This window comes from Hyperolius riggenbachi, chromosome 2 (genome assembly GCF_040937935.1).
Source record: "Hyperolius riggenbachi isolate aHypRig1 chromosome 2, aHypRig1.pri, whole genome shotgun sequence".
In the NCBI taxonomy this organism is placed as follows: domain Eukaryota; kingdom Metazoa; phylum Chordata; class Amphibia; order Anura; family Hyperoliidae; genus Hyperolius; species Hyperolius riggenbachi.
In genome coordinates, this window is record NC_090647.1 from 223,190,547 (window position 1) to 223,206,803 (window position 16,257).

The window sequence follows — 16,257 nt, forward strand, 5'->3', positions numbered from 1 at the left end:
TGGTGAGCCAAGTTTGCAGGTCACTGCTCTACGTGATACATACATTGACATATGACTGTTAGGGATTAGATTGTGAACCCCTCCGGAGGACAGTTAAGTGTGAAGACAATATACTTTGTACAGTGTTGCAGAAGACTTCAGTGCTATATAAATAATACAAAAATATTGATAATAAAGGCATGTGAGCAGTAGCTGAAAACCAAAAGTGCGCATATATTCGGATAAAATGTAGGTGACAGGCGTATAGAGATAGCCTGTAACTAACAGGTATAAGCGTGCATGTAAAATATCTCAATCTGCAGTGGTGTAAACCTAGCTGAAACGCAGGGAATGGAAAGACTATTGCACTTCTGGCACATGCGGAACCATTGAGCCTGTATCTGTTTCCGCCCGGTGACTGATCTATGAAACACCCACCCTCCTTGTGCGCTACTGCTGCTGATACTTACTGTAGCGCACCCGGTAGTAACTGGAGCTGGAACCGGTTTTGTGGGTGAGGCTGTCACCGGTGCCTAGCGGTTTACGTTCTGTCCGGACAGTGCAGGGGGCGCGCACTTGTGTGGTGAGCGCGCCTCCCTATATCCTGGGCGCAACACGGCAAACATGAACTTGGACCGTTTGAGAAAGAGAGTGCGGCAATATATAGAGCAGGTGAGGACACGTGAGCACTGCACATCACGTGACATGGCAGTCCCTCCTGTCAGGGTGGGTGCTGCTTTCACTGCTGGACTTCAGTTATGTCCACAGTGTGGAGTAAATGTACAGTACACAGGTATATGATATACCTCTGGTAATTAATACTGTACATTTACTCCACACTGTGGACATAACTAAAGTTAGGTGAAGCATTGGTCACTGGAATGATAAGTAATGACATGGTGTGATTTTCAATAAGGCCTCGTTTGCATATTATAGGTAGACAGTCTGCACTAGTGTGTGAAATAATGCACACTACATTCTTCACAGTAAATTCAGCTGTCTCAGTAGCCTGAGGAATCAAATAGCTTACAATGTTTGCTGGGGCTACTAATGTGCTGTGTCCTAACTCTTTACCAAATGCAGTAATGCGTGTAGTCTGAGCAAAATCCTACAGAACAGCTGGTGAAATAACGTAAATATAATGGTCTCCATTCACAATGCATTACCGCATTTGGTAATGCAAAAAACAGCTGATATCAAACTATTAGTCAAGCATCAATTCACTGAGGCTATTACCACATGGAAAAGTTAAATTACCAACTAGTGAGGTAAATTACCAATTTGTATGGCAAATAACCTTAATTATTGTCAAGTCACAAAGTTTAGCGCATTTGGTAAAATATGAATAATGTTCTGTATTTAAGATAAGCCAGTAGTCGGTAACAAGTATGCAGTAAAATTGACAGGCGAAGGGGACAGACAGTAGGAGGTACCACCCTGTCCTACTGCTCACTCTATTGGAGCTGATATACTGCCGGGCAGGACATCACTGTAATTAGTGCTGCCCGATAAGGGTGCTGCTTTCTCTCCTATCCCCGACTCCTGTGCTCCACTCTGGTCTTTCCGGTCTGCTTCACATGTGTGTTCTCTGCATCTCTCTCCAATTCCCTCCTAATATATCTGTAGTCTAGCTGTCCCCAGCTCAGGATGAGATCCAGCAGCTCCCTGGGCAGCCCCGCCAGTCCCGGGTACAGCGGCAGTACCCTGCTCTCTTCTGCCGGGCAATAGCTGGCTGTGCTGCACTGAGCCAATTGCAGTGGAGAGAGCTAGGGAGAGAAGAGGGGTGGAGGAGACCAGCATCCTGCACTCTGGTTCCGTACTGCGCTATTACCAAACAAATAGTTTGGTAATTTATTGATAAATAAAGTCTAAAATACCTCGTAGTAATTTTAATGACTGAAAGAATATTATCAACCAGCCCTTTGTCACTGGAGGCCAATGTGTTCTACAGGTAAGACTTCAATCCATCATGTAATATACTGGTATGCTGGAACAGTTTTCCAATCAGAGAACCTACTACAGTACAAACCGTTGTTTCATATACATTGTTCTCTTTATGGTCACCATTAGTCTACTGAAATAGTCAGTGTGTCCCCCAAATAGATGATAGATATCGCTTGATACTTAACTGTAAAAATCATCCAATTAGCATAGTTGAAGTTTTTCAAAAGTACATAAATGTAATCAAATTCATGCTTCTGAATATTTCAGAATCATTTAAATAAACTGTGACTAGTGCTGTGTACTAAGCTTGTGCCTGCATTGGCTAATGCACAGGGTCAGATTTCTGGAAAGGCCACAAGGGCCATGGCCTTGGGTGCTAAAAAAAAACAAAAGCGTGGCAGGACTTGGGAGAGATAAGAGGCTGCATGTAAAAATAAATCAATCCTTCTGGTCCACAGCTGCCCCGCTTTGCTGTGCACACAGCCTGAATTCCAGAGTTCTGTGCATCTTCCTTCCTGGTGTGTGATGAGACAGTCTAAGCTTTCTCTGCTGCATCTGCTGTGTCCTGATGATCGCGGGACATATAAGCTTCAGTGATTAGTGCCACTATGCCAAGGTTGTAGAAACTCTTTGAATAAAAAGTATTCCTGCACAGCACACATTCACGGGAATATCAGCTCTACTTTAGAACTCCAGCTGTCACACGGTATAGCTGGTCAGCTGCCCTCCATTCCTTCTCCCCCCTGGACTGTAAATCTTACAGAAAGAGATAAGATTTCCCCCCCCCCCCCTCCAATTTGTAGAAGCATTCTCAGTCTTAACCCTTTGCTGGCCCATTTTATAGGTAGAGTATTGTACCGTGTTAGCCATCACATCAGTAAAATAATTAGTAAAATAATTGTCAAAAGAAGGCACAGCAATGAAAGCAACATTTCACTAAGCATTTCAGTGTTACCAGGTCAGCAGCAGTGGCTTAGAAGATGGGATTGTGACTGACCAGACTATGTTAATAGTTAAACAGGATACATATTAACTGTTCATTTACAAAACAGAAAAGCTATCTGTTTGCTGAACAGAACCGATTCAGTAGTTTAGCCCCACGTGGAGGGTAACGGGTTACAATTTTCTTATCAGCTAGTTAATGCCTTTTGAAAGCTGAGCAACAGGTCTCTGATTACAGTAGAACAAAGATGGAGATGAACACTGAGCTGGATGCTGTCAGCTCTGCTACTTCACTACTGAGGGACTCACAGCTCTGACAATAAATACAATCATTTGTCAGCTGAGAGGAAACATACTCACATATACATGAGTCACTAATGCCTGGTACACACAATGCAATATCCCATCAGATCGACGGGTCGAATCAATCAGAAAATTGATCAGAAAAAACAATTGGAAATCAGATTGGACCTGTTGGAAATGATCAATTTGACCCATCGATCTGACGGGAACTTGCATTGTGTCTACCAGGCATAAAACAGTCTTTTCCTCCTGCAGAAGTCATGGCTGGTCAGGGTGTTCGACAAATCAGGCCCTGCTAATACATGATTCTTTTTCTGTGTCTTGCAGCAACAGTACCAAAGTGCCTTGTTTTGGGCTGATAAGGTAGCATCATTGTCACATGGTAAGAGCTCTTCATGCTATTGGTTTCAAATACCTAAACTGTTTGTATTGGGGCATATATGATCGACTCGTGTATGCCCAGCATCACAGAGGCATTTGACATAATGGGCTTGATTCATTAAGCTGCGCTGCTAAAGCAGCACAGCTTAATGTGAAGGAACGCCCGCTATGTAAGGAGCATGCCTACCTTAGTCACGTGCGTTGCTTACATAGCAACGTGTGTAACTTTAAATGTGGGCAGTCCTTTGAGGTATCTCGGGCATTTGCGGTATCTAGTTAACTATGTTCATTGACATACTAGCGACCATTAGTGAAGTATCGTGGGGACCGCCCGCATTTAAAGTTACACCCTTTGCTATGTAAGCAACGCGCGTAACTAAGGAAGGCATGCTCATAACATAGCAGCCTCTCCTTCACATTAAGCTGCGTTGCTTTAGCAGTGCAGCTTTTCAAGCCCTTTGTCCATTTTTTTTTTTCTTTTCTTTCTTTTTTTTTTTTTTTTAAATTTGTGGCACTCCAGTGCCTGATCCATACAGTAAATGGGGAAATGGGCAGTAGTAATGTTTTAATGTTCTACCCTTTGGCAGGCAACTCATTTGTGTTGTGGCTAAAATTTCTGTTCACTTCCTGTCATAACAGCGGTTCTTGCCTTACCTGGCTCTATCTGCAACTTAGGGACACTGCATAGGGACACCCCAAAACATGTTGTGTATGTAGGACTTGAAACACCCAGAGGTACAGACTAGTTTAGCTTCCAGGGACAACAATGGTTGATTTGCATATTTAAGCAGTGATGCACTGGGAGACATCTCGGACTCACTCTAACCAGATTTAACGCAAATACTTTCTGTTTCAAGAAAGCAAACTTTTTTGTTTTCCATAGCATTTTAGTAAGAGGGCTTTTTGGACCATTGTAGCCCCTTACACACTCCCACATTATATGTCCGTACACACGCCGGACTGGAGGCAACGACGGGTCCGTCGTCACCTCCCGCTGGGTGGGCGTTCCAGCAACAGTCCGGCGTGTGTACAGTCTGTCGGCGGACTGATACAGCTGTTTCTGAGCGATCTGCCGGGCAGATCACTCAGAAACAGCCGTATCAGTCTGCAGACAGACTGTACACACGCCGGACTGTCGCTGGAACGCCCACCCAGCGGGAGGTGACGACGGACCCATCGTTGCCTCCAGTCCGGCATGTGTACGGACCTTATGGTTCACCATGAGCTTGCTGATTAGTCTGTACATCTGTATGAAGTGAAAGATAGTATCGGCAACATTTACTTCTTGCTAGCGTTGTATAGAAACTCAGTAATCAAAAATGTCAGTGGGAAGTGAGGTTTTTGGTACTTCCTCCAGTCTTCTGTATCTGTCTGAAAATGTGTAACTACTATGCCATGGTAAGTGCAGGATAGTAAGAAACTGACATAAGCAGCTCCACCTTAAAGTGGGTACACACCAAAGTACTGATGTCCTTGGGCAACATTGCTGGGCTTAGCTGTACAGACTCGTATCAACTGTGTAGCTGACGACCCGCTGCATCGCTGTGCAGGGGAGGGACGATGGTCGATTTTGCATTGATAATTATACAAAATCGACCACACTACCGGTCGAATTCCGATCGAACATGTCGGATTTAATTGATCCAATTGAATTCGATCCAATCTAATTCGATCGATCGTGTGTGAAATTGCATGGTGTAAATGGGGCTTAATACTACATAGACATAAACAACTGTACTCTAATAAGCATATATTATCTCCCTTCAGTACATTTGCTTTAATCAACAAATGTAAATAGTGGAACAATGTAATACCATCCCCTGTAAAGGTACAGTTTACTTTGTTTAAAATGTGTTTGTTAGGTATTGTATATGGATGTAAAGTCATGCTATAAGCTCTCTAGATGTAAATGTAATCTGGCTTTTCCTTTCAGAGGAGCCTCAAGATATTTATTGGTTGGCACAATGTCTGTATCTGACTGCTCAGTACCACAGAGCTTCACATGCGTTACGGTCACGGAAGCTGGATAAAGTAAGTGTCCTTTTGCTGTGAAAAAGCATGTTAAAGCAGATCCGAGATGAAAAACTAACTATAACAAGTACCTTGTCTATATATCTTGTCTAAGGTTTAGATAGCTTACACAGCACATCTAGCTGCAAACAGCTTCAACAGTTTCATGTTTATTTATTACTGTGATACAATGAGAGCAGCCATATTCTACTTGTCGTCATTACACACAGGCAAGCTGATCTGTATCTCCAGCCCTCAGCCTGTGAAAACTTGACTCCCCTCTCCTCCTCCCCTCTGCCTCTGAAATCTCTGGCTAGTAACCTCCCCCTCCTCCTGCCCAGACTGAGCTCCCATAAGCTCTTGCTACAAAGGCTCAAAGTGCCAAGGCTCTCTGGAGAAGCTGTCAGCGAGGCTTGTTAAGTTTATAGGCAATTAGAGTTTTAAAACAAAAAAAGTATTTGGCTTGAGGAATGTCCTATAAACTATATGAAAGGAACACAATTATGCTACGAGTAAAAGTTTATCTCGGATCCACTTTAAGAAAGTCTTTGTGCTAAATGGACATAGATTTACTAAATGTAAATATTTATTACAAAGCTGTCCTCATTATTGTGTAGCTAAGAGCTGATTCTTTTAGCTGTAGTACTCTTGGATTGTTCAATAGACATTTAGGGACCTTTTCTACTAAATGTGAAATCGCAATGCGATTATTCGCATTGAAACTGAAACCAATGTATGTCAATGAAGTCCTTTCCATTGAATGTGTTTTTTCAAATGCAGTGCGATGGTGAAAAAAAATATGCACTGCATGCTGCAGATTTCTACACCACGCATCCTGTTACGTAATGATAGTTAGAGGCATATGAAAATTCGACTTAAAATTTGAATGAAAATGCTAAATTTTGCATATGGGAAAACATGCAAAATGTAATATCCTTGTGGGAATAGACTCTTACTGAAAAGTTAGGGTGCCCATACTCGATTTTTTGGCGTCGCTATCCAGCCAATTTGATCATAATAACCAAATCTGTCCAATTATGTCTGTTAAATACTATTCCCCCTCCGAGTTGTAGCAACTCAGATGGAGAAGTAATTTGGGGTTTGGCTATCGCTGGCACATGAATTGCATTTAAAATCCTGCTGCGGCACTATAGATGTAAAAACATTACATCTATGGTGGCGCGCAAGTCAGGCGCAGTGCGGCTGTAAGCACACTCCAAGACGACCTGTCTCGCTCACCTACAGGGGTCCTGAAATATGAAGGTCACTTGATCCCACTTTGTAAGTGGACAGAAATGATCCATCTTGCCAAATTACGTCCAACTCTGCTGTTCCAACTTTAACTTTTTTCTTAAGTGAACATAAGTGACCCTGCAAACCATAATTGGAATTTAAAAAAAAATAGTGCTATGAGTTGCAAAAAAGACTGCAATACTGACCCGGGTTATATAAGACATTGGGTTTAGTAAACGGTAAGTAAATGAACTGTATTGAGCAGCCGGGTGCAGTGCTGTGTTCTGTGGAGAGGAGAGGAGTGAGGACAAATGGGAGGTGCTCAGTTGCAGGGGACTACAAGAGTTTTGGCCAATGATTTTCATTGGCCAAGGATCTCCACAAGGAAGGTGAGTCGGCTTACTCTTGTACACCCTCCAGATTTTCACCTGAAATGATCACATACTATCGTTTTGGTCAATGAAAATCTAAAGTATGTATGTGAACAAGGTATTGTAAATAAGGTTTAAATCTGACAGAAATTACCTACACAAACCAATTTAGTTAAGTTTCTTTTTTTTTTTGTGTGTGTGTATTATTAGGAAAGTCTAATGCTATTCATTTCTTTTAATAATAGGTGTATGAAGCTTGCCGTTATCTTGCAGCACGATGTCATGTAAGTAGATCTCCTGTTAAGTTGTTAGACTGATGAATCTCTGTGCCCACTGGTAACCAGGGCTGTGGAGTCGGTACAAAAATCATCCGACTCCTCAGTTCATGAAACCACCGACTTCAGGCAACCAAAATTACTCCGACTCCTTGACTCCTTAGTCTAATTTTTACAAAGGCTATGGGTTTGGTTCAAAAGTCATCCAACTCAGACTCCTCAGTTTATGAAACCACCGACTCTGACTCCGACTCCAGGTACCCTAAATTGGTCTGACTTCTCGACTACAACTCCACAGCCCTGCTGGTAACTGCAGAGAGCCATATATACCATGCCAGATACAAAGAATAAGTCAACCGACTCTATAAAGAAAGCCTGTGCTGGAGGTATATAAAAGGTGCTGGTGTGTTAAAATAAATTTGTTTTTAGCTGTCATGGTATTTTGTGCCAGAACAACAATGCAGCTTCCTAGTTAATGTTTGGAGTTTGCTGAAATCCAAAGCTTAGCCTATCAAAGTGAAAGTAACTAATTAGAGATGTTGCATGAGATGATGATTTTTCTGTGTGGATTTTGTATGCAGACTGCAACTTCTTAAAGCAGGAGATATTCAGGAAGTAATTGCAATAAATATAATTAGGGGTTATCTATTCATTTTTTTAAGTTTCCATTAGTAATGTATTGTTACTTTTGTTATGTTTCTTTTCAAGTACGCAGCAAAAGAATACCAGCAGGCTCTAGATATCCTGGATATGGAGGAGCCTATCAGTAAAAAGCTGTTTGAGAAGAGCATAAAAGAAGACAAGATTATGAAGGATAGTTCTGGAGAATGGCAAATGTCACAATCCTCGGTAGGATCTTGTCCTGCAGATGTACTGTACTGTATCTTAGCCATGTGTATAGGAATGTTGTTACATAAAAACATTATGTAACATAATGTTGTTAAAGGGAGATACTTCTTAAAGGGAGAAGTATCACTATAAGTTGTATGGGAAAGTAATTATTGAGATGTACTTGTTTAGAGCATCTTCATGCTTCCTGTTGCATGTTTACACAAAGAAACTTGGCTGTTCTTCCTCCAGTAACATTAAAGGCTGCATCTTTGCCGAAAACCTGCAGTAAAAAGGAAATATTAAAGAGACACTGAAGCAAAAAAAAAACTATGATATTATGATTTGTATGTGTAGTACAGCTAAGAAATAAAACATTAAGATCAGATACATCAGTCTAATTGTTTCCAGTACAGGAAGAGTTAAGAAACTCCAGTTGTTATCTCTATACAAAAAATCTCAACTGTTAGTTAACTATTTACTTTTCCTCTGCTAGAGGAGAGGTCATTAGTTCAGACTGCTCTAAAAGAATCATTTTGAATGCTGAGTGTTGTGTAATCTGCACATATTATAGAATGATGCAATGTTAGAAAAAACACTATATACCTGAAAATAAAAATCTGAGAATATTTTCTTTGCTGCTAATCTTCTAGTAATTATTCATAGTATACAACCAATTCATTATATCATATATATTTTTTTCGCTTCAGTGTCTCTTTAAGTATTGACATGGCTTATAAGGTTATTTGATTAAATTGGATTCCATTCCATTTAAACACCTTTTTAAAAAGATATAAAAGATTCTTCTCCCCTGACCTCTGTGCAGGTTTATACTATGAAAGTGCAGGATGGTGTAAAAAAAGGGGGGGGGGGTGAGTATTGCAGTGAAGGGTCTGTGTTTTCTCACTGCTATGTCCATAGTTTGAAGAAAAAGCACCAGTGGTTGTAGTGATGAGTGATGTGCTCAGACTAGGGTCACATCAATCAATCAATACATTCATATTATCAAGAGGGGGGTTAGGTGAAGGATCACTTTAGGAATAAACACAGAAGCAACGGGAACCCAATAGCGCAATATGTCACTATTTTCTGAAATGAATAAGTCAACAACAAGAAATATACGGTACTCACAAAGGTAGGTTGCAGTAAGGGGCAACCAACCACTTGAGGCAGGTGGAGAGAATGAATCGGCCTATCTCTACTCAGGCAATCCAGTGTTGGCTGGATGGGATTTGGTCGCACTCTTTAAAGATCGTAGATTAGATCTGCAGGAAGCTAAGCCACCACTTAGAGATTATTATTTGCAAATAAAAATCTTTGTTGTTAAATCCTTGTTAGTGCCATTGGAGAGGTAAGCCGCCTCCTATTTTCTTATTTTATTGTGCTTTTGACAAAGTTTTATTCATCCTGGGTTCCTCTTCACCCTTGCTGCACATTAATTTTATGACCCACACCAACTAAAATCCAGAAATGTATTCCATCAAAATTACAGTATGTCACGGAGGTAACAAATTACAGCTGCTTTGAGAGGTAATCTTGGTCACAAGGAGCAGCTAACAACCACAATGAACTCTTTCAGACAGGAGGCTGAGCTCCTCACTTGCCAAGCAGTTCAGTCTGATGCCCACCAGTGCACTTCAGGTGAAATTGAAATGCAGCCTAATTACAGCGGTAGTAGCACCATGCGTGTCAAGCGCTGACACATGGTGGTGTTACAGTGCAGGGGAACGCGACATTTTGAGTCTCAGCACAGCTGCGGCTGCACTCAGATCTAACTCCAGGGGGGCCGCCTATCTAGCGCTGGTACCAAGCACTAACCAGCGCCAGGCCAGTGCAGTAGAGCAGCTGGCAGGTGGTGAATTCACTGCCTGTCAGCTACCTGTGTGAAAGGGGCCTTACATGTTACATCTGTGACTTGCTATATATATATATATATATATATATATATATATATATATATATATATATATATATATATATATATATATATATATATATATATATATATATATATATATATATATATATATACTTTCGATTGATTTTTTTTTTTTTTTAAAGAAAATTAACACATTGTTGGATATGAAATGATGCTGGTCGTACTGTGAATGCATAGTTTGAAAAGAAAACGTGCACTTTTCCTTCAAATACAGAATCTGAAACAGTGCACCAAATTCTGGTGCTTTTGGTTTGCCTCATCTTAAAGGACTTCCGGGTAAACTTCAAAATCAATTTTTACGCAACTGGGACTTCTTGCAGCCCTGAGCAGCAGTCTCAGTCCCTCACCGCTGCCTTGGTCCTCTTTGGTGGCCCCACTGGTGAGGTCGGCTCTTCTGTGCCTGCCCAGACACTTGTGCCCACACGTCCATGTCATCTGGCGCATACTGCGCCTGCGCACAACTACTGCCTCAAAAGAGTCAACCCCGCTGGTGGGTCGCCATCATTGCAGACGGCCAGCGGGAACACTGAGGACCGGGACTGCGGCGAGGGACTGAGACTGCTGCTCGGGCTGGAAGAAGCCCCAGGTGAGTAAAAAATAGATTTTGATGTTCACCTTGGAAGTCCTTTAACTATGTAACCTGCTCAGAGCCCTAAAAAATTCATGCCTTGCACTAATGAAGTAAAGGGCAAATATCTTGAAGCACCTTTATGGAGTTTGGATAAATTGGTGTAATTGAAGGCCATAGGTATGTTACCCACTGGTCCTAGAGGCATGCCTGCCTTATGAGTTCAATAATAGTGATTTTTCATGGATCACCTTTTTTCAGAACACAATAGCATATTTTGCACTTACTTAAAGGCTTTTAGGTTCCTTTCAAGCAGCTACAGAAAAATCTTGAATATCCCATGTTATTTGTTTAAATGTTGCCAATCCTGATTGCGTGTCTGCATAGAAAACTTGCAAAGGGAATATTTATTCTAATGAGTCAAGCCCAAAGTCTTAAGGCCAGAATCACTATATTTCCCTGTGATTTATTTGCAAATAAATTATGGTTGGTTTTTGTTTTCAGATTAAGAGTTCTATTTGTTTGTTGCGTGGGAAGATCTATGATGCTTTGGATAACAGAACACTGGCAACTTACAGCTACAAAGAGGCCTTGAAGTTTGATGTTTACTGCTTTGAAGCGTTTGACCTGTTAACAGCGCATCATATGCTGACAGCACAAGAAGGTTGGTTTCTTATTTTGTACTTTTCCAGTTTTAACCACTTTACCCCCATAGGTGCGGATATCTCGTCCCTTTTTCCATCCTTTCACCCCCAGGGACGGAGATATCTGCACCTCCCGCCGCTGCCCGTGCTCCCGCTCGCTCGTGCGCGCGCTCTCATGCACGCCGCCACCTGCTCGCCCGGAGATCAGTGAACGGGAAAAAACTTTCCCGTTCGTTGATCTAAGCCCCCCGCAATGATCAGCTGCTTCTATGAGAAGCAGCGATCATTGTGAAAAAAAAAACAGTTTCCCAGCCTCATAAGTGTACTTGCGTACTTGCATAAACAAAGTTACTGTGGCCATCTTGTGGCCAAATAGTAAAACTACACCCTAAAGCATTTTTCATATACAAATACATTAGTTTTACACTAAAAATTAACTCATTACCTCCCACACTCCCCAATTTTTTTTATTTTTTTTTTGTAATAAAAAAAAAATTGCAATTAAAAAAAATACATAAATAGTTACCTTAGGGACTGAACTTTTTAAAATATTTATGTCAAGAGGGTTTAACACTGTTAGTTTATAAACTATGGGCTTGTAATTAGGGATGGACGCAAAACTGAAAAAAATGCACCTTTATTTCCAAATAAAATATTGGCACCAAACATTGTGATAGGGACATAATTTAAACTGTTTTATAACCGGGACAAATTGGCAAATACATTTCATGGGTTTTAATTACAGTAGCATGCATTATTTAAAAACTATAATGGCCGAAAACTGAAAAATATTTTTTTTCCCCACATTTTTTCCTATTTTCCCATTAAGACACATTTAGAATAAAAAAAAAAAAATTCCACAAAGCTGGCACCACCGAATGTAGTAAAAAAGCTCTTTATTCAAACATCATTAAAATGACATTCAGTCAGTAGTCAAAAAAATGTAGCAATGGCGACAGCCCCCTGTTTCGAACTTGACGTCCTTTGTCAAGCCATACTGCTATTACTAATCATAAAACACACCTCCTTTAAATAGTGGTCAGTTACACAATCAACCAATGAGTTTGAAATCCTAACAACCAATGGAAATGCCTGACAGGGGGTGAGGACCTGATGGGGAACTGCTCTAAATCATGTGATCCATGGTAGACCAATAGGTACGCAGATCGCGTGAACGGATAACGTATACACATGAGAAGGCCACATCAAAAAGGAAACAGCCGGCACACACCGTGAAGAGCACCGTGAAACAGCCGGCACACACCGTGGAGAGCACCGTTCGGTGCTCTCCACGGTGTGTGCCGGCTGTTTCCTTTTTGATGTGGCCTTCTCATGTCTCTTCATTTATGATCAGACTTATGCTTTTTTGAGAGGCTTTAGGAAATTTTTATCTGGCCACACTGAGGAGAGACCTATGATATGGTATTGGTAAATTTACGCATCCGGTGATGCATGCGTAAATTTTTACGCGTACGGCACGCGTTGACGTCATTTTTACGTACCGGAAGTTTTTATGCGTATTTTTATGTGTATTTTTGTCCGCATGCGTATTCCGTTCACGCGATCTGCGTTCCTATTGGTCTACCATGGATCACATGATTTAGAGCAGTTCCCCATCAGGTCCTCACCCCGTCAGGCATTTCCATTGGTTGTTAGGATTTCAAACTCATTGGTTGATTGTGTAACTGACCACTATTTAAAGGAGGTGTGTTTTATGATTAGTAATAGCAGTATGGCTTGACAAAGGACGTCAAGTTCGAAACAGCGGGCTGTCGCCATTGCTACATTTTTTTACTACTGACTGTCATTTTAATGACGTTTGAATAAAGAGCTTTTTTACTACATTCGGTGGTGCCAGCTTTGTGGAATTTTTGTTACTGGGTCACTAGGTACTGTGACCATGAGCTAAGGCACACAGAGGTCTTCTTGCATGGGTGCTTCTCCATTTTTGTGAATTGGACACATTTAGAATAAAATAATAATTGGCATAATGTCCCACCTAAAGAAAGCCTAATTGGTGGCAAAAAAAAATCAAGATATAGTTCATTTCATTGCGATAAGTAATGATAAAGTTATAGACGAATTAATGGAAGGAGCGCTGAAAGGTGAAAATTGCTCTGGTGCTTAAGGGGTAAAACCCCTCAGTTGTGAAGTGGTTAAGATTGAAACACACTTGTATATGTGAGGATAAGGCCGGCACAAGCACAAATGCAAGTTTATTACTATCAGTATATCATCTGCGCTTTAGAACCTATACATCTTTATACCTAGTAAGACTGTGCTAATACTTGTTTACTGATGTATAATATACTGTAGGTCAGTTTGGGAATTAAATTAATATGTATCATTTAGTACATGTGCTCTTTTCAGAAAATTTTTTTTCCTTTCCACAGAGAAAGAACTTCTTGATTCGTTACCACTTAGTAAGAAGAGTCCAGAAGATCAAGAGCTCCTCCGGTTTCTCTTTGAGAACAAGTTAAAAAAGGTAAAAAAAAATAATCAAAAAACCTTTCATATTTAGGATATTAGTTAACCACTTCAGCTAGGCATATCTATGCCCCTGTAAACTTCACCTCAGGGGCGTAGATATGCATATTGTTTACTTACCGCCGCCTTTCCCGATCAATATATCTCTCATCCGCATTCGCTGCAGTCCTGTCCCTCCATGATCAGGGAATGGATAACAGCTGTTTCCAACCCCGATCACTGTGCCTGCGATGAGTCAGAGCTTCCAGCAGTTCTGATTAAAAAAAAAAACTGACAGAAATACTGTAGATGTAAATACTTGTTCCGTGTAATATTTATTCAACACGGAACTCAGTGTAGCACCATCTTGTGGCCAAAAAGTTAAAATACACTCTAACGCTAGGGCCACACTGGTCTGTTGCAGATCGGATCCAATTTAGATGGATCAATTTTTCTAAACTTTTTTTTTTTTTCCCCGTTTTTCCCAAAAATGATATTTTTGCAGCATACGTTTCCAGTCAGTGGAAACATATGCTCAGCCATGGGGGGGAGGCAGCCGCCATGCTGGAGGGGTATAGCAGGCAGGACAGGGGTGGCAGCAGTCAGCAGGGAGGGGGAATATCCCCCCCCTCCCCTCACCTGGGTCCCCCGTCCCCACTACCCCTCCAGCTAGTTTCTGAAAACTTGTTACAATAGTAGGGAGTCAGAAGCTTACCTACTTGCCTACTCCTTCGGTTCACGATCCGGTTCCTTTTAATAAATCGATTCAGTGAAAAGAGCCAAACTTCCCATCATTACGCGTCACTGCCTGCAATGCCGCCCTCTATGCTTCAGAGGGAGGCATTGCAGGCAGTGGCTCCTAGTGATGGGAAGTTTGGCTCTTTTCAATGAATCGATTCACTAAAAGGAACCGGATCGTGAACCGAAGGAGTAGGTAAGCTCCCGGCTCCCTGCTATTGTAACAAGTTTCCCGAAACTAGCTGGAGGGGTAGTGGGGACCCAGGTGAGGGGGCGTCCCTGCTGACTGCTGCCACCTCCGTCCTGCCTGCTATCACCCTCCAGCATGGCGGCCCCCTCTCCCACCCCCCCCCAGGCTGTGACACAGAAACGGATCTATTTCTGTGTCAAAATTTGCCTGTGTAGAGAGAAATCAGTTTTCCCATTGCCTGCCACTACCCCTGCGTGTATCAGGGTCCAGATCTGTTGCGTGAAAATGCAGCAGATCTGGACCTTCCGTTCAGGTTTTGAAAACTGGTCCCTGCAAACGCAGACAGATACATTTTTACTTGGGTGAAGACGGCTGCTATCTTTAACATTGCAGCCCGTGGCTCCGTTTTTTTAATCAGGGCTGAAAAACAGAGCCATGGATACGTTTCCGGACCTAGTGTGAACCAGCTCTTATACACTAATCCATAGGATCCATAGGAAAAGTGCTTCCATCCCTACCCCATAGTTAACCAAAATAAGACACTTGTAAAAAAAAAAAAAAAATTACACCATTTAAAAAAAAAAAATATATATATATGTAGTTACCTTGGGGCCTTTAAAAAAAATAAAAAAATATGTATGTCATGAGGGTATATTAACGTGGCTTTTGTAAATAAAGGCTTGTAACTATTATAATATAAAAAGATACTAAACGGAAAAATAGACACCTCTATTTCCAAATAAAATATTATCACCATACATTGTACTAGGGACACAATTTAAATACAAATGGGCAAAAAAAAATGTCTGTTACATCATCAATATCACATTTTATTTTTAAAGGAGTTATAAGGCGATTCTAATGAAAATAAGTGCTACTTACCCAGGGCTTCGTCCAGCCCCAAGCTCCCAGCATGTCCCTCGCCGCAGCTCTGCACGCAGCCGTTCGCCGCCACTGCCTCCTGGTCCTCGGCGATGACGTCAGGCTGACCTGGAGGCGCTGTCAATCACCGCCACATGGACCGCCACATGGACCGGAGCGTGCTGCGCAGGCGCAGAACTACTGCGTCTGTGCAGTACGCTCCAATCCACGTGGCGGTGATTGACAGCGTAGTACAGGCCGACCTCCAGGTAAGCCTGACGTCATCGCTGGGGACCAGGAGGCAGCGGCGGCGAACGGCTGACGGCAGAGCAGCAGCGAGTTCATGCTGGGAGCTTGGGGCTGGACGAAGCCCCGGGTAAGTAGCACTTATTTTACATCTAGAAGCCTGATAACTTCTTTAAACTACAATGGCTGAAAGCTGAGAAACGGGGAATTTTTTTTCTTCTCCTTCCTTGCAAAATGCATATAAATAAAATTAATTCTTAGCAAAAAGTACTGCCCAAGGAAAGCCTAGTTTGTCCCGCAAAAAATAATATATAGATCATTTCCGTGTGAGAAGTAGCG

General features: G+C 41.7%; 1 protein-coding gene across 1 annotated transcript in view; it reads left to right on the plus strand.

The window, feature by feature from the left end:
- Positions 1-415: 415 nt before the first annotated feature.
- The window catches only part of CDC16 (cell division cycle 16), a 42,719-nt gene continuing 26,877 nt past the window's right edge, over positions 416-16,257 (plus strand). Inside the window, exons 1-7 of the mRNA XM_068268224.1 lie at positions 416-651; positions 3,496-3,550; positions 5,483-5,580; positions 7,409-7,447; positions 8,147-8,287; positions 11,278-11,437; positions 13,811-13,902. Coding sequence (XP_068124325.1) covers positions 604-651; positions 3,496-3,550; positions 5,483-5,580; positions 7,409-7,447; positions 8,147-8,287; positions 11,278-11,437; positions 13,811-13,902 — 633 coding nt within the window. The 5' untranslated portion in view covers positions 416-603. The remainder of the gene's footprint in view (positions 652-3,495; positions 3,551-5,482; positions 5,581-7,408; positions 7,448-8,146; positions 8,288-11,277; positions 11,438-13,810; positions 13,903-16,257) is intronic.